General features: G+C 38.3%; 1 protein-coding gene across 1 annotated transcript in view; it reads left to right on the top strand.

Moving 5' to 3' along the window:
• DNER (delta/notch-like EGF repeat containing) overlaps positions 1-26501 on the top strand; it is a 238681-nt gene that overhangs the window by 182517 nt on the left and 29663 nt on the right. The window contains exons 8-9 of the mRNA XM_011951960.1: positions 6340-6453; positions 24994-25125. Of these exons, the coding sequence (XP_011807350.1) occupies positions 6340-6453; positions 24994-25125 (246 nt within the window). The remainder of the gene's footprint in view (positions 1-6339; positions 6454-24993; positions 25126-26501) is intronic.

The following is a 26501-nucleotide window of genomic DNA, read 5'->3' as shown; positions in this document are numbered from 1 at the left end:
AAAAAAAAAAAAAAAAGAAAGAAAGAAAGAAAAAGAAAAAGAAAAGCAATGAGGGGAACTTCTGCCAGATGTTAAAAAATCCATTATAGGCCTGGCCTGGTGGCTCACACCTGCAATCCCAGCACTTTGGGAGGCTGAGGCAGGCAGATCATGAGGTTAGGAGATTGAGACCATCCTGGGTTAGCTAACATGGTGAAACCCCGTCTCTACTAAAAAAATACAAAACAAATGAGCCGGGCGTGGTGGCGGGCGCCTGCAGTCCCAGCTACTCGGGAGGCTGAGGCAGGAGAATGGCATGAACCCGGGAGGCGGAGCTTGAGCTGAGATGGCGCCACTGCCCTCTAGCCTGGGCGACAGAGCGAGACTCCGTCTCAAAAAAAAGAACCCAAAAAACAAAACAAAACAAAAGAAACCGTTATAATGCTACAATTATTGTTACATTCATATATTACCCCTGCAAGAATGGACAGATAACCAAAATTGAAGAATGGCCCAGAAACCATTGTCTATAATAATAATGTATAACTCTTAAAGAGGAATTGTTAGGAATGAGAAGATAATTCTTTTTAAATAAGTGCTTCTAGAAAAACTGGACTGCTAAAGAAAAAAAAAATGTTCTTGCACTTCTAAGTAAATTCCATATAAATAATAATTTTAAAAACCTCTTCTTTGACTTCTTTGTGTCCCCCTCTGCTTACAGTCCCTTTCTTCCCTTTTGCTTTTTCAACCATGGCTCTTGAAACCTTGTCCATATCATTCCAGTAGAAGAGGTTTCAGGAAGATTCATGATGAAGTCATTGAAGTCATTTGGTGAAATCTATGAAGCCTCCCCTTCCACTTCTGACTCAGCTAGTGTTCCTGTCCCTTTGCCCCACTGGGCCCTGACGTCCCTCCTGCATGTCGCCTTGCTGTGTCTTCTGCAACTTCATTCCTGACCAGGTTCTCCTCTCTGCCTTCACTAAGTCTTGGTCTTAAATGACGTGGGTCTCCAGGCCCCTTTCTCTCTCCCTCCTCTTTGCTTTCATCCACTCCTATGACTGTATCCACTGTCTGAAATGTTGACCCCCAAACAGATGTGGCTTCTTCCTCCTTTAACTCTCTCAGTATTTTCTTTATATTTTCCATGACAATTATGTTTAGCCTTGTATTAAATTCTTTTTGGTTTCAGACTTTCTTCTTCCCTACACTACATGATAAGCTCTGGAAAGACAGTGATTCCATAGCTTCTTTTTCATTTTAAATTCTCTACAGCTCTTACTGTGGTGGCTTGCACAGAACACATGCTTGATGGCTACCTTTACGAGAGTTAGAACTACTGTTTAACACGTGAATTAAGTAAAGGAAACCAACTTAAACATTTTCATGGAATGTTAAGTCTCCACTGTAGATCACAGAATTGTTAGAAAGCAAAATTCATGGAGGGCTTCTGTGTAACCCATCTTCAGACAATCCAAAACACTGCTGCGTCCTTCAAAAGTAGCTCAAGGCTGGTTTATGATGGAACTTCTACGACTTTGTTTAGTGTTCACACCTCATGTTGTCAAAAGGTCAGGGAACAGCCCCATAGTGATTGATTTTTATATCTAGAGGATCCAATGAAACGATCAACAATATATGTATTTGAAATTTTTGGTGATAACATGTAGAAAAAACTTTGATATTTCATTTTGAAAATAACATAACAATAACAAATATTTAGAAGAAAAGAGAACATTCATAATTACTCATGTTTTTACAACATACCATGAGCCATAATAATCTGTGTTGCTTCCATTCTGTTTTTAGTATCCATGTTTTTACTGTTAAATAATTGAGTATACCTACAATTTTATATTGTTCTGCTCACTCATAATAGGGTATTATGCTTGATTTACATATTGCTAGGAAGTCTTACTAGTTTTATTTTAAGTGGCTTTGTAATGTTCCCATGAGGGAATACTTATCCATTGCCTTGTTGTTGCATCTGATGTGGGGCTATTATAAATATTTCTGGAATTAACATCTTTATATTTTCATACTTTCTGGATTTCTTTCAAGGGATAGAGTCTCAGAAATGAGATCACTGGATTATAGATTTAATTACATTGTACATTGTACTTACTTTTTTTTTTGGCAATGTTTTCTTGCTCTGTCACCCAGGCTGCAGTGCAGCGGCACTGTCTTGGCTCACTGCAACCTCTGTCTCCCGGGTTCAAGCAACTCTCCTGTCTCAGCCTCCTGAGTAGCTGGCATTACAGGTGTGTGCCACCATGCCTGGCTATTTTTTGCATTTTTAGTACAGACGGGGTTTCACCATGTTGGCCAGGCTGGTCTTGAACTCCTGACCTCAAGTGATCTGCCCGCGTTGGCCTCCCAAAGCGCTGGGATTACTGGCGTGAGCTACTGTGCCCGGCCTGTACCTACTTATTTATTTTTAAAGGCTACAGAAATTTTAATGGAAAGGATGAGAACTCCTTCTTTGTTGGATAAAGTTATTTCCTTTGCTAGATTCTACTTAGCCAGGGAACAAGAATGTCTGGTTGTTTTGTGCACCTAGCCCTTTCAAGTACTGTGATAAATATAAAAAGGATAAGTCAGAGTTTCTTCCTTCTTTGGGCTATTATTTAACCAGATGAGCAGACTGAGTGACACACAGGAATAATAAGGCTAAGATTGAGATGTCAATTGTAATTTCTGAGATGGTTTAGAAAATGTTGATATCTGTAAAGACTGAAATACTGGAAAAAGTTTTCATAGAGGAACTAAGTTTGGATGAAATGAGACGATGTCTTAAAGTAAATATTAAGTGTAATAACACTTCTTTACTGGCTTAGTTTCCTGGAGATAAAATAATGATTTTCATTTTTCAAATATTAATTGTAACTAAATTTATTACGATAACAAAGACTTATAATTGGTGTAGTGCTTTTTGAATTCTAGCTTGTTTCAATTCTAAAATTAACTTCTGTAAAGAACCCTGTTGGAATCAAAGTCTTTTTAGAAACATTTCTTCTCCATCCCTTAATATGAAAAGTATGAATTTTTATTAGTTTTGACTGAATTACAGTTTATTTTTGCTTGAGACTAAACATCAGTTTTGTAATAGTGCGTGCTGCGTCCTCTGCCAATGGGTGATGCATGTGTCATTCCACAGACTTAGTTTGAATGTGGACCTGGTTTTCTCTGACAAAATAGGGTGTTTTTGAGGCAGATTTGGAGTTTGGAATCTCTCCTCTGGCAGCCTCACCTGTGTGTCAGCCAAAGTACACTGGCCGTTGCCCCTCTTGAAAGGATAGGATTCCGGTGCTAGGTCCATAATTTCTTCCACGCATTATGATACAGCCTCTGCTCTACAGGACTTGAGAGATTTGTGGGAGAATCAGTCAGGAGAGCAGATAAATTATGATTTGGCACAGTGACCTCTGTGATCGTGACAGTCCAGGCATGCTCTCAAGGCACAATGGTGGAAGAATGTGATCTGTGTTGAGAAAATCAAGGTTCAGCTTTGCAGAGAGAGGGCATTTGGATTGGGAATTGAGAGATTAGTTAAATATGCAGAGATCAGGTTGGGGGAAGGGTGTGAAAGAAGGTGACTCCTCAGAGGAAACAGGATGCCCAAGACTGGATGTTTTCTGGGAATGGGAGTGGTGAGGAGGGCAGGAAGAGGGGGCCTAGGGACCTCCAGAGGAGAAGGGTTTGAGTGGAGACACCTTGGCACATCAGTAGTGTCCATGATTGTCAGTTGTCTGTGTTTAAAGTTTTTAGCTCAGAGTTGTTCAGCTCGAATGACAAGCTGAGCAACATGACAAATATATTTTATATAGGGATTAACAAGGTTTACGAGAGAGAAATGTGAGTCACCAAAGTGCTCTCCAGGGACTTTTAACACCATCTTGCTCCTCCATAATCAGGTTTCTGTGAAGATTAGCTTTTGTCCAGTCTTGCTGCCAGGAAACTCTCAATAGACGCTTAAGGGACCAAATGTCTTACCATTTGAAAAATAAAATTAACAAGGGAAAAAAGTATTGCCTCCCCACCCTCCAAAAAAGAGCCATCCATCCAAACAAAAACCCCAAACACCCATAAGATTGAAATTGCTTATTATCAAGTCTATTTTGTTGAAGACTTTAAATAAAAGGTAAGACGCTTAAATATTTGGCCTAGAATTTGCTTTTCAGTCTTGTTTTTAAAATGTGGTAGTTTGTGCGCCAATATGTTAGTAATGTTAATGTATTACTAGAAACCCAGTGACAATCATTTGATTTCTTTGACTTCAGATCTAATGACAATGTTTTCTAGACTTCGGGCACCTCTGAACGTTGATGGTGGCTATATGTCCCACTACAACCAAAAGACTATTTTGTCACTTAGCTCCCATTGATCAGCCCAATGGGAACTTGTAAATATGTGAGTCTTTGTGTTGCGATAAACATTTTGAAGCAGAAAAGGCTCTTCTGCTTTTTATTCTTTCAATTGAGCCCAGTCTACTTGTGAATCAGTAGGAAAGTAAAAATAGAGACTCCTGGGAGAAGAGGCCATACACACCCAAATGAGGAAGAATGACTAGATTTATGCTAGTCTCAACACTATTTTGATATTTTATGTTACCATGCAACCTGGGTTAGGGATGAAGAACGTTGAGGAGGCTCGTTCAAGTCCCTGGAGACAGAGGAAACTAAGACATGGCTGCAGGAGGCAGCAGGCACGAGGCATGAGGCAGTGGGATCACAGGGGTGGTCTCAGAAAGGAAAGAAAGGCAAAGATCTGAAAGATGCTTCAGAAAAATACCAGGCAGAACACTGTCGATGGCTTGGCTAGAAGGAGCAAAGGATGAAAAAGAATTACAGGTCATTTATTCTAAAATTTGAGCTTTACCTGGCTCAAATAAGTCAAATAAGTCATTAGTGTGAATATAGACAGGAAGTTCCATTTCTATTTTCTCTTACTTCCTTTCCTCCTTCCTGAGCCCTACTTCTTAAGGCCTTGAGAAAGAAAGAAGGGAAAAGCCCAGCAAGGATGATTTCAGTGCCTGAAGGATGAGTCACTGGGTGTGGCAGTCCCTTGCACAACATGAGCTAAGTAATGAAGTGCAGAGAAAATTAAGTAAATACCATTCAGTTACTATTTGCTTTATGCATATTTTTCTTGAGGCTGTTGGGAAGTGTGAGCATATCATTATGTACTTTCTTAGGCAAGATAGAATGTAATTTATCTTTCTCTCCAAGGGGTGGGGGATAGGGGAAGGGAGAGAGGGAGGAGGAGAGAGAGACACACTCTCCTCCTCCCTCTATGAATAGATGTGTACTAATCTATTCATCCATCTTGGCATCCAGTGTAATACCAGCAGATATCCCACCTTTCAAATAGCATTAGATTTTTAAAGTTTTTAATAAAATTATAAAAGAATAGATATTTGTTAAAAAGGTGCCAATAATGTAGAAATACACAGATGTGAAAATCAAAGTAATCAAGTCTCCTAGAAGTAATCCAGTCCCACTTAAGGCATTTGCATACATACATGCACACACAGTCTTTTTTTAAAAAAAAAAAAAAAACCATAAATGAGAAACTTTCTGTTTTACTTTACAGATTTTTTTTTTTTTTTAAAGCCTCTTCTTTGTTAAAGGAATGCTGAGCTCCATGGAGTTTTATTTCTGCAGTCAATTCAGGGTCACTCTCAACAGCCTACTTAGCAAACACAGACTCTGGGATGGGATTACGGGCAGGTTCAAATCTCAGCTCCTTTCCTACCAGGCTTGTGATCTTGCACTCTTTCCTCAGTTTCCTCATCTGTAAAATGGGGGAATGGGGATAATTGTCTTATAGTGTTGTTGTGAGGAATAAATTAGACATAAAGCATGCAGTGATGTCTTTGAGAATGAAGTCTAAGTATCACGCAGCTTCCCCTCTCCTCTGCAGTTCTTCAAAGTAGAACTGGGACTCACTTTAATATCTGATTCCACATCTTCACTTTCAGGTTGCTAATATTATATTTTATCAAGGTCATCTAGATATTTTCTCTTTCTTTTGGAGACTTATAAACCATTTGCTATTGATTAATTTATCTTTCAGGCTTTTAACTTTCTCTTCCCCAGGCTTTGGGACATGTAGGCAGAGAAAGTACAGCTAAAAGACTATGGTGGGACTTATGGACAGTGATCGAATGTGTTACTTTCTCATAAGGCATGTTTTTACAACAATCTAAAGTCATGAGTGGGCACATGTGTATACACTCACCCACACACACCCATGCTGGGAATCTCCCTTGCATTGTTCCAGAGTGTTCCGACTTCGCTTTCAGAGACCATGGGAGCTAGAGAGTACTGGATGAGTCATCCTGTTTTGCTTGTTTCTCTGCAGGAACACACTGTGAATTGTACAAGGATCCTTGTGCTAACGTCAGCTGTCTGAACGGAGCCACCTGTGACAGTGATGGCCTGAATGGCACGTGTATCTGTGCACCTGGGTTTACAGGCAAGTGATTCCATGGACTGAGTTTTCAAATTTACCACGAAGTGCCCGAGATTGCAGATGTTAAAAAAACCCGAATCCCATCATGAATAAAATACTGCAAAATATAAACACCATTACAAAATCTAAGGAGGCATGGCCCGGATGAAGATCTATTTTAAAACAACCCATTGTGTGAGCGTCATTAAATGAGGCTTTTCTGGGATGGTCGTTTGGCATCTAGACTTACAAAGACTGTCATTACTGTACATTTCCCAGGGTAGGACTATGAAACATGAGAAATGAGCCATTACATGAACACTTGAAAAAGGTGATGGGTTAATGAAAGTCAGAAGATGGAAAGAAGGAAGGGGTGTGTCTTCAGTAGATGCTGCTTTCAGCTGCCATATTTATTTTCATTGCAAGATATGAAAGTGTCAGGAAAGTGGGATGGGAGGCGAGATTGGTGGGGCAGGACTGGCTTCTCCAGAAACATTGGTGGCCACTGAACACCGAGCAGGAGGAGCCACTTCTAGATTGGGGGTTCCAGCCTAACTTGGGGTCCTTCTTCAAAGTCACCCCCTCATGAGCTTCAAGGACTTTGTGGATCTCCAAAAACAGATGTGAAATGTGGTTTGTACGTGTTTGTGCTGAGGGTAGTCTCTCAAATGTTCATCAGATTCTTTTGGAGACTTAGAAAACATTTGTTATTGATTAGTTTATCTTTCAGGCTTTTAACTTTCTATTCCCCAGGCTTTGGGACACGTAGGCAGAGAAAGTACAGATAAAAGAAACTAAACCACTGGAGAGAAAATGTTCCATCTCCTGCTTTTCCAACAGAACCCAGGGATCTTGAAATGTAGAGAGTAAGACAAAGTCTATGTTTTTAGAGTTTTGCTCAACCAACAAAAGCCTAAGGGTCACTCCGGATTGCAAATTGGAAGAGGATGACATATCAGGTACCCATAGAAGAAGGTGGGCTCTGAAGCCAAAGAAAAATATATGTTATCATTGGCTGGAGAACATCTTGCTGTGTTCACCTCTCCTCTGCTAAGCCTCTGTGGCCACCTCCCAAGCCCTGGAGAATTTCACAGAGCCTGGGTCCCTAAGCCATCCCAGGGGAGCCTCATTTGTGCTCCTGGCGAAGGTGACAAAAGCCAAAGTGTAGGAAAACGTCCTTCTATTTATCAGTGTCACAGCCTGTGTTTTCCTTTTGGCTTTTCTTGGGACTGAGAAGTGGGCTCACTCCAAAAATGATTCACAGATGGCTTTGTTTTGCTTATAAACACACGCAGACATTTATACTCACAAGTGGAGGCAAAAATAATATTAGGGAACCATCTTGGGTTTTTTTCCAGATATTCTTATCCCATGAGTAATAAAGAGCATAGAAGAAAAATTAGAAAATATACGACTATGAAAAAAAAATCCCACCACTAAAAACTACTCTGCTAAGAGATCACTGTTATTAAGATTTTGATACATTCTGATATCCAGAGACTTTCCTGAAGGTCTATGTGTGTGTAGTATATAGCGTATAGTGTATATGCATATATATTTGAATATAAAAGGAGTCATACTGTTCACACTATTTTATAATTTACTTTTCACTTAAAAATATATGTATATCATAAATGTGTTTTTACATCAAGGAATAGCTTCTGTTTTATTTTTACTGGCTGCCCTGTAGTCCATTATATGATATGATGATATTTTAAAAGTTCCATCCACAATTCAACTTTTGGGCAATTGAGAACTTTTCCCCATTATAAACAATATTACAAGGAATCTTCTTGTATATACAACTTTGTGTACTTACTATTTTTAGTATAATTTTGCAGAAATAGAACCCCAGAGTCCGGGAGAATACACACATATTTCGATATTACTCGCTAAGAGGAGACAAAAAACAAACATTGAACTGATATTTACTTCAAAAGTGCACAGGGGCATTTATTTCTTTGTCTTGACACAAATATGAGAATTGTCATTCTAATGGTCAAAAACACCGTTTTAGTGTTGCTTAAATTTGTAGATCTTAGACTTATAGTAAGGTTGAACACTATGTTTCTGGTTGTGTTTCTTCCTTTATGAACTCTCTATTCATATCCTTTGTCTGATTTTTTACAAGACCATTCCTGCTAATCTTTACTCTTCTTGATTTGAAATAGCCCTTTATTTTAACTATATAACATTTTATCTGCCATAGGTTACACATATTTTTCCACGTCATTTGCCTTTTAAATGTGGACAAAGCATTGTGTTTTCCACTTGTTATATTTTAGTTTTACTTAATTACATATTGAGGTCTTGGTTTCTTTTCTTGTTTCATGCTAGAAAGATTCTATATATCAAGATTTTAGAAATATTCTCTTCCATTATGCTAATCATGTATGAATTACTTTTATGCATTTAAGTCTCTAATGTTTTTGAAATTTACTTCAGTATTTTATGAGAAAATGTCATGTTCTCTCCAGAATATTTAGCGAAACTCCAACTATCTACTCCACATATACTCTTGAATATCTCAAAGACACCCCAAACTCAGATCTTCTTCTCCTTTCCATCTTTAAATATCTGTAGCTCATCAAATGGCATGACCATCACTCCCAGTCGTTCTGGCCACAAACTGGGTAACCATTTTGATATCCTCTGATATGGTTAAGCTTTGTGTTCCCACCCAAATCTCATCTTGAATTATAATCCCCATAATCCCCACATGGCAAGGGAGAGACCAGGTGGAGGTAATTGGATCGTGGGGACAGTTTCCTTCATGCTATTCTCATGGTAGTGAGTGAGTTCTCATGAGATCTGATGGTTTTATAAGTGGCTGGCATTTCCCCTGTTGGCTCACATTCTGTCTTATGCCGCCATGTGAACAGGTGACTTCTGCCATGATTGTAAGTTTTCTGAGGCCTCCCCAGCCACACAGAACTGTGAGTCAATTAAATCTCTTTCCTTTCTAAATTACCGAGTCTTGGGTAGTACCTTTATAGCAGTGTGAGGACAGACTAATATACCTTCCTCCTTTCCCCCTTACCTCCATCCAACTACCAAGGACTCCTAAAAACTTCTTAGATCTTTTCACTTCTTTGCAGAGTCAGCACCATGCTGCCTTCACCTCCAATCTGGGCCAGTACAAGCCCTCCTATCTAGTCTCCTCACACCTATTCCCCCTGATTCCTAGTCCATTTTTCATACTATAGAGACCTTATGCATGATCATCTAATCTTATCACTCTTTACCTAAAATCACCTATTGGCATTTTATTGTCCTTAAGAAAAAGATCAAAGTCCTTAACATAATCTTTAAGACCTGAGGGGTCTGGCCCCATCCAGCCTTTCCAGCTTTGTCCTGGGACCCTCTGCCTGCTGCATACCTGAACATACCATATCAGACTCTTCTCAGTAAGGTCCCTTTCCTCCATCTCTCACCTCTCAGCCCCCCTCTGCTTATCCCTTTACCCTACCCCACCATACCCATATATACCCCACCAGCAATCTTACCCCTGGGCATTTTTTCATGAGACCCACCCTGATCTCAGGGCGCAGTGGGTCTCGCTGAAGTAGGTTTAAACATCACTCTAACTGGTTCTTGAAAACAAGCGGTCTATTCTATTCAGTCCTGGTGGTTTTTCAGCCTACAGGGGACCATAGAATAGTTCCTAAAGTCATTCAGGGGTTGTGCTGTTAATGTATTTAACAGAAAACTGGTCCCAGGAGATGCTTCATGGAAAAAAGTGTTCTGTGGCCAAGTAAATGTGGGACATGATACATCCCATGTGCAGATTCATAAAGGATGTCTGTGTGCTCAAGGTTCTCAGAGGTCTTACAGTAAAGAATCACATTTGCTTTTATCTTTCAAATCTATTTGATCATAAAACCACTTTTTTCCTTAAAGAGAACCTATTGTATCCTGAGAACTAGGTTCCAGGAGTGGCTGATAAAATATTAACTGCTTCCATACAAGGAGTATGGTGTGTCTGCTCTTGAGGTTGAGCTACCTTAGAATCAAATACTCTTTCATTGTATCTGAGGTTTAGCAGAAGTTACACTTGGCCAGCTACTGAGTGTTCAAAAACTTTCTGCCTGACTGAGTGGAGTGAATTGGGCAAATCATTGCTATATAATTAGATAATCCAATGTCATATTTACCATATTAAACTGGCTTTCTTAGGCCATCAGATAAAGTCTAGGGTGTGGTATGTGGGGGACTCTGTCCTCTCTTGCTGAACTTAGGTTTCTGGTTGAAAATACGCTTCCTCCAGTCATCTGAACAGAGAGCCTCCCTGCTCTTCAAGCATTTCATTCCTTCTACACAGCTCTCTCCATAAGGCCCACTGTCCTGGCCTAGGTCCTGTCCACCCTTCAGTTACTGTCTTACTTTGGGACCACTCTTGTCTCCGAAGCTTTGCAATTCTGCCCCCTTGGAATTATCTGGCTGAGGACCAGTGGATGGAAGGAAAGATCCCCTGATGCAACATTAATTCTCCAGGACCTGCTTTATTTTTTACCTGAAACCATAGACTGAACATGAGGTTACTGTACTTCAACAGGGAAGCCAAAGATTCTTCCAAGCCCATTGACATTGTCATTTGAACAGCTGGGACACAAGTGACCCATTCCTTTCTCACCAGAGCAGGAAATTCTTGTGCATTATTAAAGGTGGAATGATATTACTGTATCTTTCTCTCTGTCTTTTAACTCAACTATTTTTTGATATTTGTCTTTCAGTTCACAATAGAATATTACAATTTCTAGGTCATTTTTATGGTAAAATACCCCCAGTGCTTTAATTTCATTGACATTTTCATTTCAATTTCTTTGATGCTCAGCATTTCATGTGGTTGTTTGCTCTTCATATGTCTTTGCTTGTGAATTATCTTTTCTAATAATTTGCCCATTTAAAAAATTTTGGTTATTTGTCATACTTTTGATTTCAAAGAATTCTTTATATATTCTGGATACAAGTGCTTTGTCAGGTATACATTTTGCTCATCCATGTATTTTTTTAATGGTCTCTTTTGGGGAGTAAAGTTTTCAATTTTGGTAATTGGTCTAATTTATCAATTTTTTTCTTTTATGGTTTGTGCTTTTCTGATATTGTAAAAAATCTTTGTCTACTTCAATATGGTGAAATTTTATCCAACATTTTCTTCTAAAATGTTTCAAAAATAAGTCTGCTTTTAAGTTTAGGTATAGAGTGTGTCTTAAGTTAATTCTTGTGTATGGTGTGACTTAAGGATGGAAAATATTTTTCCCATGTAAATATCCAGTTAGTCCAGCATCTTATTGATAATACAATCTTTTCCCCATTGGATTTCATTGCCACATTTGTTAGAAAACAATTGATTATATATGGGTCTATTTTTCTCTGGCTTGTTTTTCAAAATTTTAGTTTTGAGATTATTGCAGTTGCAAGTAGTCATAGAGAGAGATCCAGTGTAACCTTCACCCAGTTTCCTCCAATGATAACGTATTGTAAAACTGCAGTACAATTTCATAACCAGGATACTAGTTATGAAAGGACACTGACGTAGATGTAGTCAAGATACAGAGCATTTTCATCACCACAGGGACTCCTCATTTGCCCTTTTATAGCAATACCCTTTTCCCTTGCACCACAACTATCTTTAATTCCTGGAAACCACTAGTGTATTTTGCATTCTTGTAATTTTGTAATTTCAACAATATTGCATAAATGGAATCATATAGTGTGTAACCTTTTGAAATTCATTTTTTTTCCACTCAGCATGATTCTTTGGAGATGCATCTAGGTTATTTTGGGTCAATAGTTCTCCCTTTTTATTGCTCAGCAGTATTCCAAAGTATGGATGTCCCAGAGTTTGTTTAACCAGTCCCCTGTTGAAAGGAATCTGGATTGTTTTCAGTTTTGAGCTATTATAAAAAAAGGTGGTGTAAACTGTCATATATAGGTTTATGTGTGAACATAAATTTTCATTTTCTGGGACAATTGCCCAGAAATTCAATTGCTGGGTCATATGGTAGTTGCATGCTTAGTTTTACAAAAATAGCCAAAGTGTTTCCAGAGTGGCTTATGCATTTTATATTCCCACCAACAATGTCTGAATGATTCAGTTTCTCTACATCGTTGCCAGCATTTGGTATTGTCACTATTTTTCATTTGGGCCATTCTGATCGGGGTAAAATGATAGCTCATTAGGGTTTCAGTTTGAATTTCCCTAATGATAAATGATGTTGAGCATCTTTTCATGTGCTTATTTGATATCTGCATAGCCTCTGAAGAAATGTTTCTTTCTGTCTTTTGTCCATTTTCTAATCCTATCACATCACATCAAGGCTACATTACTATCAGTGAGATTTGTGATCATTGATGTTGATGTTGATCACTTAGCTGCGGTAGCGTTTGTCAAGTTTCTCTACTATAATGTTACTCTTTCTCCCCCTTTCCATACTTAACTATTTGGGAGGAAGTGACTTCCTTCCAAAGAAAGTGTTGTGTAGTCCACACTTATCAAGAGAGGAGTTATGCTCTCGCTCTTTGAGGGTAAAGTAGCTACATGAATTATTTGCAATTCTTCTGGATGAAAGATTTGTTTATTCTCCTCCTTTTGTGTATTTATTTAATCATTTATTTATGGGTTCAGGATATTTATTTTATACTTTAGGTTATAATCCAATACTTTTAAAATTTATTTTGTTGTTCAAAATGTTCCAGCTTTGGCCATTGGGAATTCTTTCAGTTGGCTCCTGTACCTCTTTGACATATCCCCATTAATGTGGTTAATTTTTTGTTTTGTGGCTACTTTTTTGTTTTGCTTTTTAAAACATATATACCTTCTGGCACTGAACGATGCTTCAGCCTCATCTTGTGTATTTCCTGCTCAAGTTCTAGAGTCATTCATTTCTCTAAGGATCTCTGGTTTTATAATTGGAGAATAGTATTAAAACCAAGATTTGGGTACTAAGCTGTGCTTGTTTCTATTGGGATGTCATTGCTTTTAGGTCCTCTCAGCTGACAAAGCGAGGAGGTACATGTGTATACTAACCCATGGACATGTACTTATCCATAAATATTGCATGATGTAGTCATCTTTGTCTATATTAAGCTAAACATGAATTCACAGTGATGTCTCCAACTCTAGTTTATTACAGCATGAATGGTTCTAGCCTTCTCCCCTTGCTTATTTGTAAACCCTTCACACCAACAACCAAATACTGCCTTTCATCATCCATCATTTATTTACTTAATTGTTCAGTTTGAGTATCCAGGTATAGCAGTATCAGAATTGTTAGCTTATACCTTTGTAGGAAACAACCTTATGAACTAGAGTATTGTGTTTATGTACCACTTATTTTGCATTTAGTTTTACCGATGCTACCCATTTCCAAAGTCACTTAGGTCAGCTCCTCCTCGAGGCCCCTTAGTGAGGTTGTTACATATATCTGTAATATAGTTAGAATCTTTTCTCACAGTTTGCATTCTTTCCTGAGATCTTCCAACTAGAGGAGGCTCTTTTATTTACATTTGCTTATGTAAGTATAATTTTTCAAGCATCGTTAGCTGAAAAGGCTATCTTTTCTTCTTTTCTTCATTGAATTGCTTTTGGACTTTCATCAAAAATCAGTTGGCCATATTATATGGGTCTATTTTGGGCTCTTCTTTTTCATTGATTGTAATAACAACTGTAGTTTTGTAATAACTATTGAAATTGGGCAGAATAATTCCTATCACCTTATTTTTTTCCAAAACTGTTATAACTATTCTAGTTCCTTAGCCTTTTCATATAAATTTTACAATAATCTTGTCTATACCTACAAAAGATTTTGCTAAGGAATTACAATAAACCAGTATATCAATTTGGGGAAAAATCAATATCTTTGCTATTTGGAGTCTTCCAATTCATGAACACAGTGTGACTCTCCACTTATTTAGATATTCTTTGATTTCTTTCATCAACATTTTTTCCCTGTAAAGTATCCAAGTGTGTACGTATATATGCGTGCGTGTGTGTGTGTGTGGTGTATTTTTAGTGATTGTAAATAGAATTGTTCATTGCTAGTATATAGAAATATAATTTACTTTTGTATGTTTAAATTATATGCGGTGACCTTGCTGAACTTACTAGTTTTAGGAGATTTTTTTTTTTTGTAGATTTCTTGGGATTTTCTGATAATTATGCCATCAGAAAAGAGTGACAGTTTTATTTCTTCCATTCTGATAGTTATAAATTTTATTTTTTGTCTTGTCTCACTAGCCAGAACTTCTACTACTAGGTTCAGTAAGAGCAGACATCTTTGCTTTGTTTTCAGCGTTAGGGGAAAAGCATTCAGTCTTTCACCATTAATGATAATGTCAGCTGTAGTGTTTTTTAGATGCTCTTTATCAAATTGAGGAAGTTCCTCTCTATTCCTACTTTGCTGATAACTTTAACCATAAATGGGTATTGAATTTTGTCAAATGCTTTTTCTGTATGGGTTGATATGATCATGTGATTTTTTTCTTTAGCTCGTTAATATACTTGGTTGATTTTCAAATATTGAATTAGTCTTGCATGCCTGGAGTATACCACCTGGTCATAGTGTATAACTCATTTTATATAGTACTTTGCTGAATTCTATTTTCTAATATTTTCTAATATTTTGTTTCAGATTTTTTGTGTCTATATTCATGAGAAACAAGTATTTGTTTTAAAAAAGAAAGAAAACTATTTTGTGTTTTGTGAGAAACAAGTATTTTCCATGAATATAGACACAAAATAATTTTCTTTCTTTTTTAAAAAAATTATTATGTATTTGCCTAGTTTTGGTATTGAAGTAAAATTAGCTTCTTGAAATAAGTTGGGAAGTGTTCTTTTGTATTCGATTTTCTGCAACCGATTGTATCAAATTGCTATTCATCCTTCTTTAAATAGTTAATAGAATTTACCAGTGAAAGCATCTGCACCTGAGATTTCTTTCTGGGGAGTTTTAAAGTTATATATTCAATTTTCTGAATAGTTATAAAAGTATTTAAATCATCTATTTTATATTTGATGAGTTGTGATTTTTTCTGAGGAAGTAGTATATTTTTTTAAGTTGTTAAATTTACCTGTGGAGTTGTAATATAGTATTTCTATATTATCCTTTTGACATCTGCAGTCTTTAGTGATATTTTCTGCTCTATTTGTGATATTGCTAATTTGTGTCTTTCTCTTTTTTCCTTTGTCAGTCTTGCTAGAGTTTTGTCAATTTTGTTAATCTTTTTAATAAATAGCTTTTTGTTGTATTCATTTTCTCTATTATTTTTCTGTTTTCAATTTCATTGATTTCTTCTCTTATGTCTATTATTTTCTTCCTTCTTTTTGCTTTGGGCTTAATTTGCTTTTGTTCTTTCTTTTTAGGTTCTTTGGGTGAGATCTTAGAGTATTGATTTAGGCTTTTTCTCACAGCTAATGCATGCATTTTAGTGCTATAAATTTCCCCCTCAGCACTGCTTTGGCTGTACCCCACAAAGTTCATGTTGTATTTTCATTTTCAGTCAATTTAATTTTTATTTTTAATGTACCTTTAGATTTCCTCTTTCATCCATAGATTAATTATAAGCATGTTGTTTATTTTTCAAGTATTTTGAGGTTTTCCTGTTACTTTTTATCAGAGATACCTAGTTTGATTTAATTATGGTGAGAGAACACTCTACGATTTCAACTCTCCTAAATTTGTTGAAGTTGTTTCATAGCCCAGAATATGGTTTATACTGGCATATGTTTTGTGGGTACTTGAAAAGATTGTGCATTCTGTTATTGTTGGGTGACTGAGGTGCTTTGGAGGGTGGAAGTCCATGCTCTCCACTTGGCCTTTGGTGGCAGGGGTGAGGGGACTTCCAGTTTTTTGTTTTTTGTTTTTTTGTAGTGTTTGGCTGGAGTGGAACAGTTATTATCTATAATTTCTTGTCTTGCTAGGCTGCCCCTATATTGGTTCTTTGGTTACAGAGAACAGGCTTTCGTGGGAGTTTTGTTTTTTTGCATCTTTTGACATTTCCCGGTTGCTGCCTTCTCCAGCACCTAATCTGGAATATATGAGGCCAAAGGAAAACTCAGAGAGCTCACAATTGTGTTGTTCCTTGGGTCCTGAGATTACTAGCCAGTCTGTCTCTTTCTCTCAACTTCTTGGAATTTTCTTATGTTTATTTTATGTACAATGTCTAGGGTTTCTACTTGTCCTTGGTGGGAGGGATGGGGAAAATATATCTGATCCATCTTTCCAAAAGCAGAACTCTCACTCTGGCTGTTTTTAGGCGTTTTCATGACTAGGTTTTAGCAAGTTGATTGTGACGTGCCTGTTTGTTCCACAGTGGGCAGGTCTATGCAAACCCACCCCAAAGCCTGAGGAAGCTAATAATCCTACCTACAAAATGGCGCAATTCCTTCACACTGGACCTTCTGATTTCAGTAGCTACTTGGTTTTGCCCTTGCCTCACATTGACTACCCTCTTGTAACCAGAGTCTCAGAGGTACTTTTTGTTGCCCTGACATAATTTTCCCCTTTGAGGCTAGTGACCTATGCTCAGACAGACCCACATCTGAGCTTGGTTCAGCCTCGAGGCCCAACCATCACTCTCTTTTACTTTCATTTTAGCTATTATAGATAACCATTACCAAGGGGTTTAATATTTCACTTTTTCCGTATTAGTCTGCATTTTCTTACACATCCAATGAACCACCTTCCCCAGAGTTAAATTCCTAAGTTCCATTGGTAACTTTTACCTTTATCAACTGAGTACAGCACAGCTGGGCTCCACACCATAGGTGGTGACCACATGACTACCGTGGAATCGAAAATTTCTCATTCCCCACCCTTTTGTTTTTTCTGTTTCTGTCCACTTAATTTTACCTATGTCATTTTTTTCCCTTCACTTTGAAACAAACTTTAAATAACCTCTAAACTAGATGATACTACTTTTCCATATTAACTAGTATCTTAACTCTTTAACTCTTAAGTTACTGAAAGAAATCTTGAAACTAGTTTTATTTACCAAAGATTACTAAAATCATGTAAAACTAAAAGGCATTTGAGTTGGTTTCTATCTTCTTGATAAAATATTTGTCTGAAGCCCTTACTTTAAGCCAATTAATTAGAGCTCTTTTATATATTTTGGTAGGGATATATCACATATACATGGCACATTTAAAATATAGACATACAGACACACAGAAGCAGATCTTATAGATTTATAAGATTTTTCTTTTGCCAGTTTTCAGTTTCTTTCCCCTCCTTTAGACGGTTAATCATTTCCAAAGACATGACTCTTAGGTGAAACAAAGTAGGAAATTTACATCTCAAAGACAGGGAACTTAGACTGCCATTGTTATCTGAAAACAAGATTGCCAGGAAAACTGTCTTCTTTTTCACTTAGTTTGTTTCTTATCTAGATTATTGGCTCTAGGGTGGAACCTGTTTTTTTTTTTTTTTGAGACAGAGTCTTGCTCTGTCACCTAGGCTGGAGTGCAATGGAACCCTCTCTGTTCACTGCAAACTCCGCCTTTCGGGTTCAAGTGATTCTCCTGCCTCAGCCTCCCGAGTAACTGGGATTACAGGTGTGCCACCACACAGCTAATTTTTTGTAGTTTTAGTAGAGATGTGGTTTTACTATGTTGGCCAGGCTGGTCTTGAACTCCTTACCTCAGGTGATCCGCCCGCCTCAACTTCCCGAATTGCTGGGATTACAGGCGTGAACCACTGCACCAGGCCCAGGGTGGAGCCCTTTAAAGCATGCGGTTTGTAGGGCTGAACACTTGAGCAGGTACAGCAAAAAGGCAGCATGTTTAGATTCCTCAAAACCAAGGATCCCATTTTACATTGAATCCTGGGTCCCCCAAAAGAGGGAAACACTACAGGACTGGATAGTGCAATGCTTCCACAGTGCACCTCACTGCAAGGACGTTCCCCCGAGGCTGATGGGCAACTCAAGGCTGATCAGCCCACTCTGCGATCAGCCCATCCCCCAAAGGGTGTCTTATCCCACAGTATGGCATTTTTCTGTAGCCTTGAGGTACTCAAACCACAGTTTTCCTATGTAAATTCTCAAAGAAATGAGTATCCCCCTGTAGAAATAATCATTTTCTGCCAAGTGCCTTCAACCACCTCTAAGACTGTATCTCTTACCTGTGACTGCCAGTTATTCCAGTTATTACACACAGCAAGGGCAAGTCCTCTCATGGTACAAAGTAAACTCTGGGACTCCCAAAAGCCAAACAGATCAGGTAACACAATACAAAAGAGAGCCATGTTTTAGACCCAAGAGGAATCTGTCTGCTTATAACTCTTGCGGTTCCATAAGGAAAAATAGAGGTACCTCCCGCAAAGAGGAGTATTTTCTGTCTCCAAGGGATCCCAGACTGTCAGAAGTTCCTTTTTGTAGGTTCCTCATGTAGCATCGAGGGTAGCAAGAGGAAGGAGGGAGAGACAGATGTAAATGGAGACAACAGAATTCATTTGACTGAGAAGTTTTACAGAGAGAGAATAGAGACCTTAAAACAATAAAGATGTACTTTTGACAATAGAGCTCTTTAGAAACTCTTTTCTAATTTTAACTCCCCCGCAAGCCGTTTTACTTTGCTTTTGCTGCTAGATGGGCTCCTGTCCTCAATGGCCACAGAAGTGGCCATGTTAGAGCAGTGTCTGCTCGCCATTCTTCCTTACTGCAGTGCGACAGATGGCTCTCACTTAAAAGTCACTCTAAACACGCCAGCATTTTGGGGTGTCCCTGTACCCACACACAAGCGTCTAAAAGGTGAGCCACACCACTCCACATAGAAGTGGCTGCCACTTGGGATTACCCATACAGATGCTTCATTCCCTTTGCCCATTTCTTGGTCTCTCAGCTCCTGCAGGCCTCTGCAAACCTGACCCCAAAGTCTGAGGAAGCTGAGAGGCTAAAGAAAGATCTTGGCTGACATATTGAGTTTATCATAAATGAATGTTTAATAGGGACTTATGAAGAGAAGCCTGTCTGTGTCTTGGGTAGTGGAGAAACAAGATAGTGGATCCTCACACCCACACCATTATTACCCTGTGGACCCAGGGCTTATGATCCACAGAGGAGAGGTAGTTCAGAAGGGATGTGCAGGACAATCGAAGTACAATAACATCAAGGTTGTTTTGACCAAAGGGCAGGATTTATGGTAAGTATCTGTTCTTGTACAAGGAATGGTACATACCCTGGAATCCTTAGAGATGTTCCTGGAACTGTGGTTAATCAGAAGCCAACATGGTGGATCAGCAACCAAGATGCAGTTGCTTTCACTTCTGCACTGTGATATGTGTGTGTGTGTGTGTGATTTTCTTGTGTTTATCCTCCTTGGGGTTTGTTGTATATCTTGAATCTCTGGTTACAGTTTTCATCAAACTTGGAAATGTTTAGCTATTAATTTATTAAATATTATTTTTGGCTTCATATCCTTTCTCTGGGATTCTGAGTACATCTATCTCAGACTGCTTAAAATTGTCCAGTGGGTCAGAGTCTCTGCTTAGTTTTTTTAAAAGTCTTTTTTCTTTCTGAGTTTCAGTTTGTCAAGCTTCTATTGCTCTGTTTTCAACTTTACTAATATTTTTTTCGACAGTGTCTAATCTACTATTTTTTATCTTTATTTTTATTTTTTTTTTAAGACAGAGTCTCACTCTGTCACCCAGGCTGGAGTACAGTGGTATGATCTCGGCTCACTGCAACCTCTGTATCCCTGGTTCAAGATTCTCTTGCCTCAGCCTGCTGAGTAGTTGGGATTACAGGCATGTGCCATCACGCCAGCTAATTTTTGTATTTTTAGTAGAGATGGGTTTTGCCCTGTTGCCCAGGCTGGTCTCGAACTCCTGACCTCAGGTTATCAGCCTGCCTTGGACTCCCAGAGTGTCAGGATTACAGGTGTGAGCTGCTAATCTACTATTAAAATCATTGAGTTCTAAAAACAATTTCAGATATTGTATTTTTCATATCTAATAGTTCCATTGGGCTTGTTTTTTATTTTCCATGTTTCTGTTCATTGTTTTTTTGTATTTTATTTCACATTTTAAGCAAATTTCTTGTCTGCTAGCTCTCATCTGTTATTTCTGAATCTGTGTCTTTTGACTGATTTTTATGCAGTTGTGGGTCACATGATTCTACTTTATTGCATGTCTATTAATTTTTGTTTGAATGATGGTCATTGTGGATTAAGTTGTTGAGTGATTGGATTTTATTGTCTTTTTTTTAAAAAAGTAATGGACTTTTTTTTGTGTCAGTTAAGTAACTTGCTGACTTAATTAATCCTTTCAAGGTTTGTTGTGCATTTTGGGGTGGTGAATGTAGAGTAGCCTTACTGTAGGGATAGTTGTGCCCCATTACTAAGATGTGATGTTTTGTGGCTTCACCGAATGTACTAGGTAATCGATGAAATAGTTCCACCCTGGTTGTGCAAATCTGAATATCTCTCAGTCCTCTGTGAGTTTGGGAACCGTTCATCTGTCATTCTGTTTGCCAAGCTTCAAGTTACACACACACATGTCCTCAGCAACAGCCCAAGGGATGCAGCAGATTTCTGGTGCTCATTTTCTGAGTGGTTCTATCTTGTGTTGTGGTCTTTCCTACAAATTACAGCTACCTTGGCCTCCACGCACTGTGATATTTGTCTCCTCAAGCCAGTGAAACCACTGTGTTCTAAACTAATTCCAGGAAGAAAGCCAGAATGATTGTGGTGCTCAGCTGTTTTATTTCCCTTCTTGCAGCAATCACCGTCATGGACTTCCTGTTGTCCAATGTCTTCATAGTTTTTTTTTTTTTTTCATATATTTCATCTGGTTGTCTAGTTGTTTATGGTGGGAAGGCAAGACAGGTTCCAGTTATTCCATCATGATAAAAAAAATTCAAAATGATTTTTAAAACTCACTTTATCTTGAATAAAATCTTAGTGAAGTATATGAAAGAGTTATAGTCAAAGCACCCAGTCAGTGCCTGCCACATAGAAGGCATATATTTAATATTGGATATTATGATTATGGTAATTGTCATCAATATCTTTTAATGGGGACTGTGTTAACCCAAGGATATACTAACAGTGGTAACTTTGGATGGTTTTGTCTTTTTGTATTTCCTAATTTTACCCAAGGAAAGCAAGCAGAATCAGTATGCTTGTAAATTTGCATAAGTACTACCAAATGTGATACCCAGTGTACTTACATATTGCCTCATAGAAGGTAATACATTGAAAAAAAAATTGACTGGGCACAGTAGCTCATGCCTGTATTCCTAGCACTTTGGGAGGCTGAGGTGGGCAGATCACCTGAGGTCAGGAGTTCAAGATCAGCCTGGGCAACAAGGCAAAACCCCGTCTCTACTAAAAATACAAAAAATTCACTGGGCATAGTGGCACATGCCTGTAATCCCAGCTACTGGGGAGGCTGAGGCAGGAGAATCACTTGAACCTGGGAGGCAGAACTTTCTGTGAGCCAAGATTGTGCCACTGTACTCAAGCCTGGGTGACAGAGTGAGATTTTGTCTCAAAAAAAAAAAAAAAAAAAAGAAAAAAGAAAAAATAATTATAAAAGACTTAAAGGTCAGATCTTGATTGCTAGCCTTAGTCAAGTAGAAATTTCATTTTGTATTTTCTTAATAGATGTTATTAAGAACAACAGCGACTTAAGAATAATTGTTTTTTCTAACTCAAATTTAAAAAGAGTAAGTGAGCCAACTGAAAAGTCAATTGGCTCAGGGCAGCAAAAGCTCAAAGATTTATTAGTTAACTATTAGTAAAGAAAGATAATACTGTATACTAAGAACTCTTATAATAAAATAAGTTAAAATGAATATTGATTAAGAATGGAATGTTGTGGTGTTGAAATGCATATATAAACATAATGCTGTTAATATGGGGAAACGCAAATGAAGCCAAACTTATTTTCTATAATTCATAGTGCATCTTCAAACACTTTGCATAAGACCAATAGTAAAAAGCATGATCATCGTAAGGCAGAGAACAACAGTCATCCTTGGGTGTCTTCTGGTTGAAAATTCCCTTGAGGGACTCCATCATTTGAGTCACCTCATATTCCTATTGCCAGCCAGCATAGAACACAGCAAAGGCCTCAAACTGAGAGCCAGTTGAGGAATAACCGATTCAACTAGATGCCTAAGGAGTGTCTGTCTATAAAGGAGGCCATTAGAATAAACCCAAAGGTATCTGAGAACTGTGCCTCACTCCAGGGTTCTGCCAGAGCACATATGTTGCAGAAATAGCTGTCAGCGAATTGGGGCCCTGACTGGCATATGATTTATTTCATTAATTTGCATCATTTAATCCCCAGTGTAACTCTAAGAACATTATGGTGATGAAAACCTGAATGAGATAAGTTTGGCCTTTGTTGGATTTTAGATACTGTATTTGATAAATGTCTACAGCAAGAGTTCATCCTATTTTCTTCCCCGCCATCTCCATTCTTACCAAATCTGTCCAATCTAGTGGGTCCCAAGAACAGACAATTCTAGGGACCTTGGGCTTCTCCTGACTATGTTAGAGCCCCTTAGTGATCCAAGATTTAATACATGCATGGGGCTGCCCTGGTTCTTGAATGTGGCATTTGCCTTTTTGGAGAAGCTCTGGACTGGAGCAGGCCTGGATGGACTGAACTGAGAGCCCTGAGACTGCATGGAGTTTAGGAAATGAAAAGCATATGTCATTGACATTGGACTTCCTGAAGTAGAGTGAGGCTTTCGAGTTTTGCCAGAACATAGCAGTAGGGAAATGTGGGCTGTTTCTGTAGCTATTCTTGTAAAGGTAACAGAGCATCTCATTTCAGAATTTGCAGTGCTCAGATTGCCAGCTAAAGAAAACTATTGTTTAGTAAATATCTCCAATTACACTTATCTTCCTAGATGGTTGGAAAGTAGTACTGACGTATATACTTGTTAAGTTCTTTGATTTCATCCTTTTAACATTTCTCAGCACGTTCTTGGTTATATGTCTCTTCAACCAGTCTACCATGTAATGCCATTTGTAATAGTTTAATCTATGACTGTTTCTACTGAGAGTGATTGCCCCATTAATGGAAAGACAACCTTTGAAATAGGCAATCAATTTCATGCTTTTTTCTATTGATGTAAGTGACTATATTTGTTGCAGGAAACAAATTCATGTATATATTACTGAATTATAATCAACCTAGTAGGACCTAGAAGTTGTAAATGTTTTGTTCAACAGATTTTATTTAAAAATAAAATAGTAAGATGCCAGGTATAGAAACAGTGTGAGATAAAACAGACATGGAATATTTTAGTGTGAGATTCCTCCTCTAAAATGGCCTGAGTGACACACAGTGGTTTTATAATAGTGAGGTAAACCAATAGCAGATAGAAAAGTAATTTAATGCTAATTAAATGAGCCCAGAAGTAATCACTTGAGTGTACACTGAAACATTGCTTTTGAAAAATGGACAAAAATGTCTGATTTTGTCCCTATGCTTTAGTCCATGACTATAGCAATGCTAGGAGTTTTGTTTTCTCATCACTTTCTGTGTTTATCTAAGCAAAGGAGGGCTTATTTTGAAAATTTCTTTTTCTCGTTTTCAAACTTTTGAGAGAGGGAGTGCCTTAATTTGAAATATCCTCTTCTCTTCACCTTTGATGAGATGCCTTTGAATTTAAGAAGTGTATGCATTTTGTATTGACTCATAATGATGGCTTTAAAATCACTTGAAGATGGCTTTGTTCTAAGGTGATGTTCGAATCACTGTGACATTGGCTCTGGACCCTGGTTTGTAATTTCTATCAGGTTCTCTCTGAAGCACACAAAGGTGTCCTGAAAAGTTGGGTCTAGCCAGGGTCAGGAGCTGAAGGTCACATTCTTCCTTATGGGAGAATAACTGACAGCTTCCCTTGGGCCATCATTTCTCAGAAAAAATTAGGTCAGATTTAGACTAACCCCAGGCTTCACAACTTCTCTCCATAGGTGGACCTGGTGCTCTTCCTGGGCATTTCATGTCCCCCACCTTCAAGCAGAATCACATCCAGGGATTTGGAAAGTGAAGTAATCTCTCCTAATTGACTCAGGCTGGGTGCACAGTTATGTCCTAGAACTTTCCAGACAAGAGTCAAATGTCCAGTCTCACACACTCAAATGCTTGGCTACAGAATAATCATAAACTCTGAGTTTTCAGCTTTCTGGAGTTTCAGAAAAATAAATAATGAGATTCAGCTGATGAATTCCAACATAAAATAGACTTCTTTAATAAAATCAAGACCCCCACTTCACTTTTTCTGATCCTGGAAAGATTTATTCAGACATGGGAAGCAACCTCACTTAACTAGCTAAATGAAACTAGTTAACTAGTTAAGTAGACTAAAGGAAAGATTCTTTTTCCCAGTGCTATATATATATTTTTTCCTTTTTAATTTTATTGAAGTAAAAGATCCCTTGTCTGGAATTTTCTGAGAGTTCTGCACTTTGTACAAACAGCAGGTTAGGCCCTATTGCTAAAGGTTATGACCCCTAGCCTTGGATCTTTACTTTTTGGCCAGAAAAAATGGCAGGAACCATGGGTGCAGCGGTTTCACCACTGCTTTTTCTTATCTCCCTAGGTGAAGAGTGCGACATTGACATAAATGAATGTGACAGTAACCCCTGCCACCATGGTGGGAGCTGTCTGGACCAGTCCAATGGTTACACCTGCCACTGCCCGCATGGTTGGGTGGGAGCAAACTGTGAGATCCGTAAGTATTTCTGCAGTTCAGCCACTGTTATTTAACATTTATAGCTGTTACTTAAGCATTTTCCTTCATCAAAAAGATGCCGACTGTGACCAGAAAGCCCCCGAGTCACTGGCAGATGAGGCAGTGAGTCCCAGAGGGACAACCGGAGCTATACTTGCCCCATTTTGGTGCTCAATACCCAGTTTAGCATGTTTGCCCCCTGCATTCTGCTGCCCCCACTCCTTCCTGAGTCTGAAGCCAGCCTTTCCCCAGGATGAGAATTTTCAGATGTCATCCAGAGGTCACTGCTACTCATGCAGCCAAAAATGTGCTGAACAGAAAAGCATTAGAATCATATCAAAAAATAGAGTCTTTGTGTTGAAAATTAAAACACACACACACACACACACACAATGTAAATTCCCTTTTTATTTATGTGTTCAAGTGTCTTAAAATGTATTAAGTTCCATCTATTGCCTGGAGAAAAGTTCAGTGAAGACAAGCTTAAAAGAAAAGCTGAAAACCTTTTGGGCTGCTTAAAGCTGAGTGATCTCTTAGGGTAAACTAACAGAAGTTTGATAAATGTCTTAATCAAAATTTTACACCTTAAAACAATGTATCTACTAGGATTGAAGTGAAAATGTGAACTGATGTGGAATTGAGCCTGTGGAATTCCTTCCTTCCTTCCTTCCTTCCTTCCTTCCTTCCTTCCTTCCTTCCTTCCTTCCTTCCTTCCTTCCTTCCTTCCTTCCTTCCTTCCTTCCCTCCTTCCTTCTTTCTTTTTCTTTCTATTATACTTTAAGTTCTGGGATACATGTGCAGAACATGCAGGTTTGTTACATACACATGCCATGGTGGTTTGCTGCACCCATCAACCTGTCATCTACATTACGTATTTCTCCTCATGCTCTCCCTTCCCTAGCTCCCCACCACCTGACAGGCCCCAGTATGTGATGTTCCCCTCCCTGTGTCCATGTGTTCTCATTGTTCAACTCCCATTTATGAGTGAGAACATGTGGTGTTTGGTTTTCTGTTCCTGTGTTAGTTTGTTGAGAGTGATGGTTTCCAGCTTAATCCATGTCCCTGCAAAGGACATGAACTCATCCTTTTTTATGGATGCATAGTATTACATGGTGTATATGTGCCACATTTTCTTTATCCAGTCTATCATTGATGGGCATTTGGGTTGGTTCCAAGTCTTTGCTGTTGTGAACAATGCTGCAATAAACATACATGTGCATGTTTCTTTATAGTAGAATGATTTATAATCCTTTGGGTATATACCCAGTAATGGGATTCCTGGGTCAAATGGTATTTCTGGTTCTAGATCCTTGAGGAATCGCCACACTGTCTTCCACAATGGTTGAACTAATTTACATTCCCACCAAGTGTATAAA

The sequence above is a fragment of the Colobus angolensis genome, unplaced genomic scaffold, assembly GCF_000951035.1.
Source record: "Colobus angolensis palliatus isolate OR3802 unplaced genomic scaffold, Cang.pa_1.0 Scaffold33, whole genome shotgun sequence".
Classification (NCBI taxonomy): domain Eukaryota; kingdom Metazoa; phylum Chordata; class Mammalia; order Primates; family Cercopithecidae; genus Colobus; species Colobus angolensis.
Note: the sequence above shows the minus strand (reverse complement) of the source record. Positions and strands in the feature narration are given on the sequence as shown.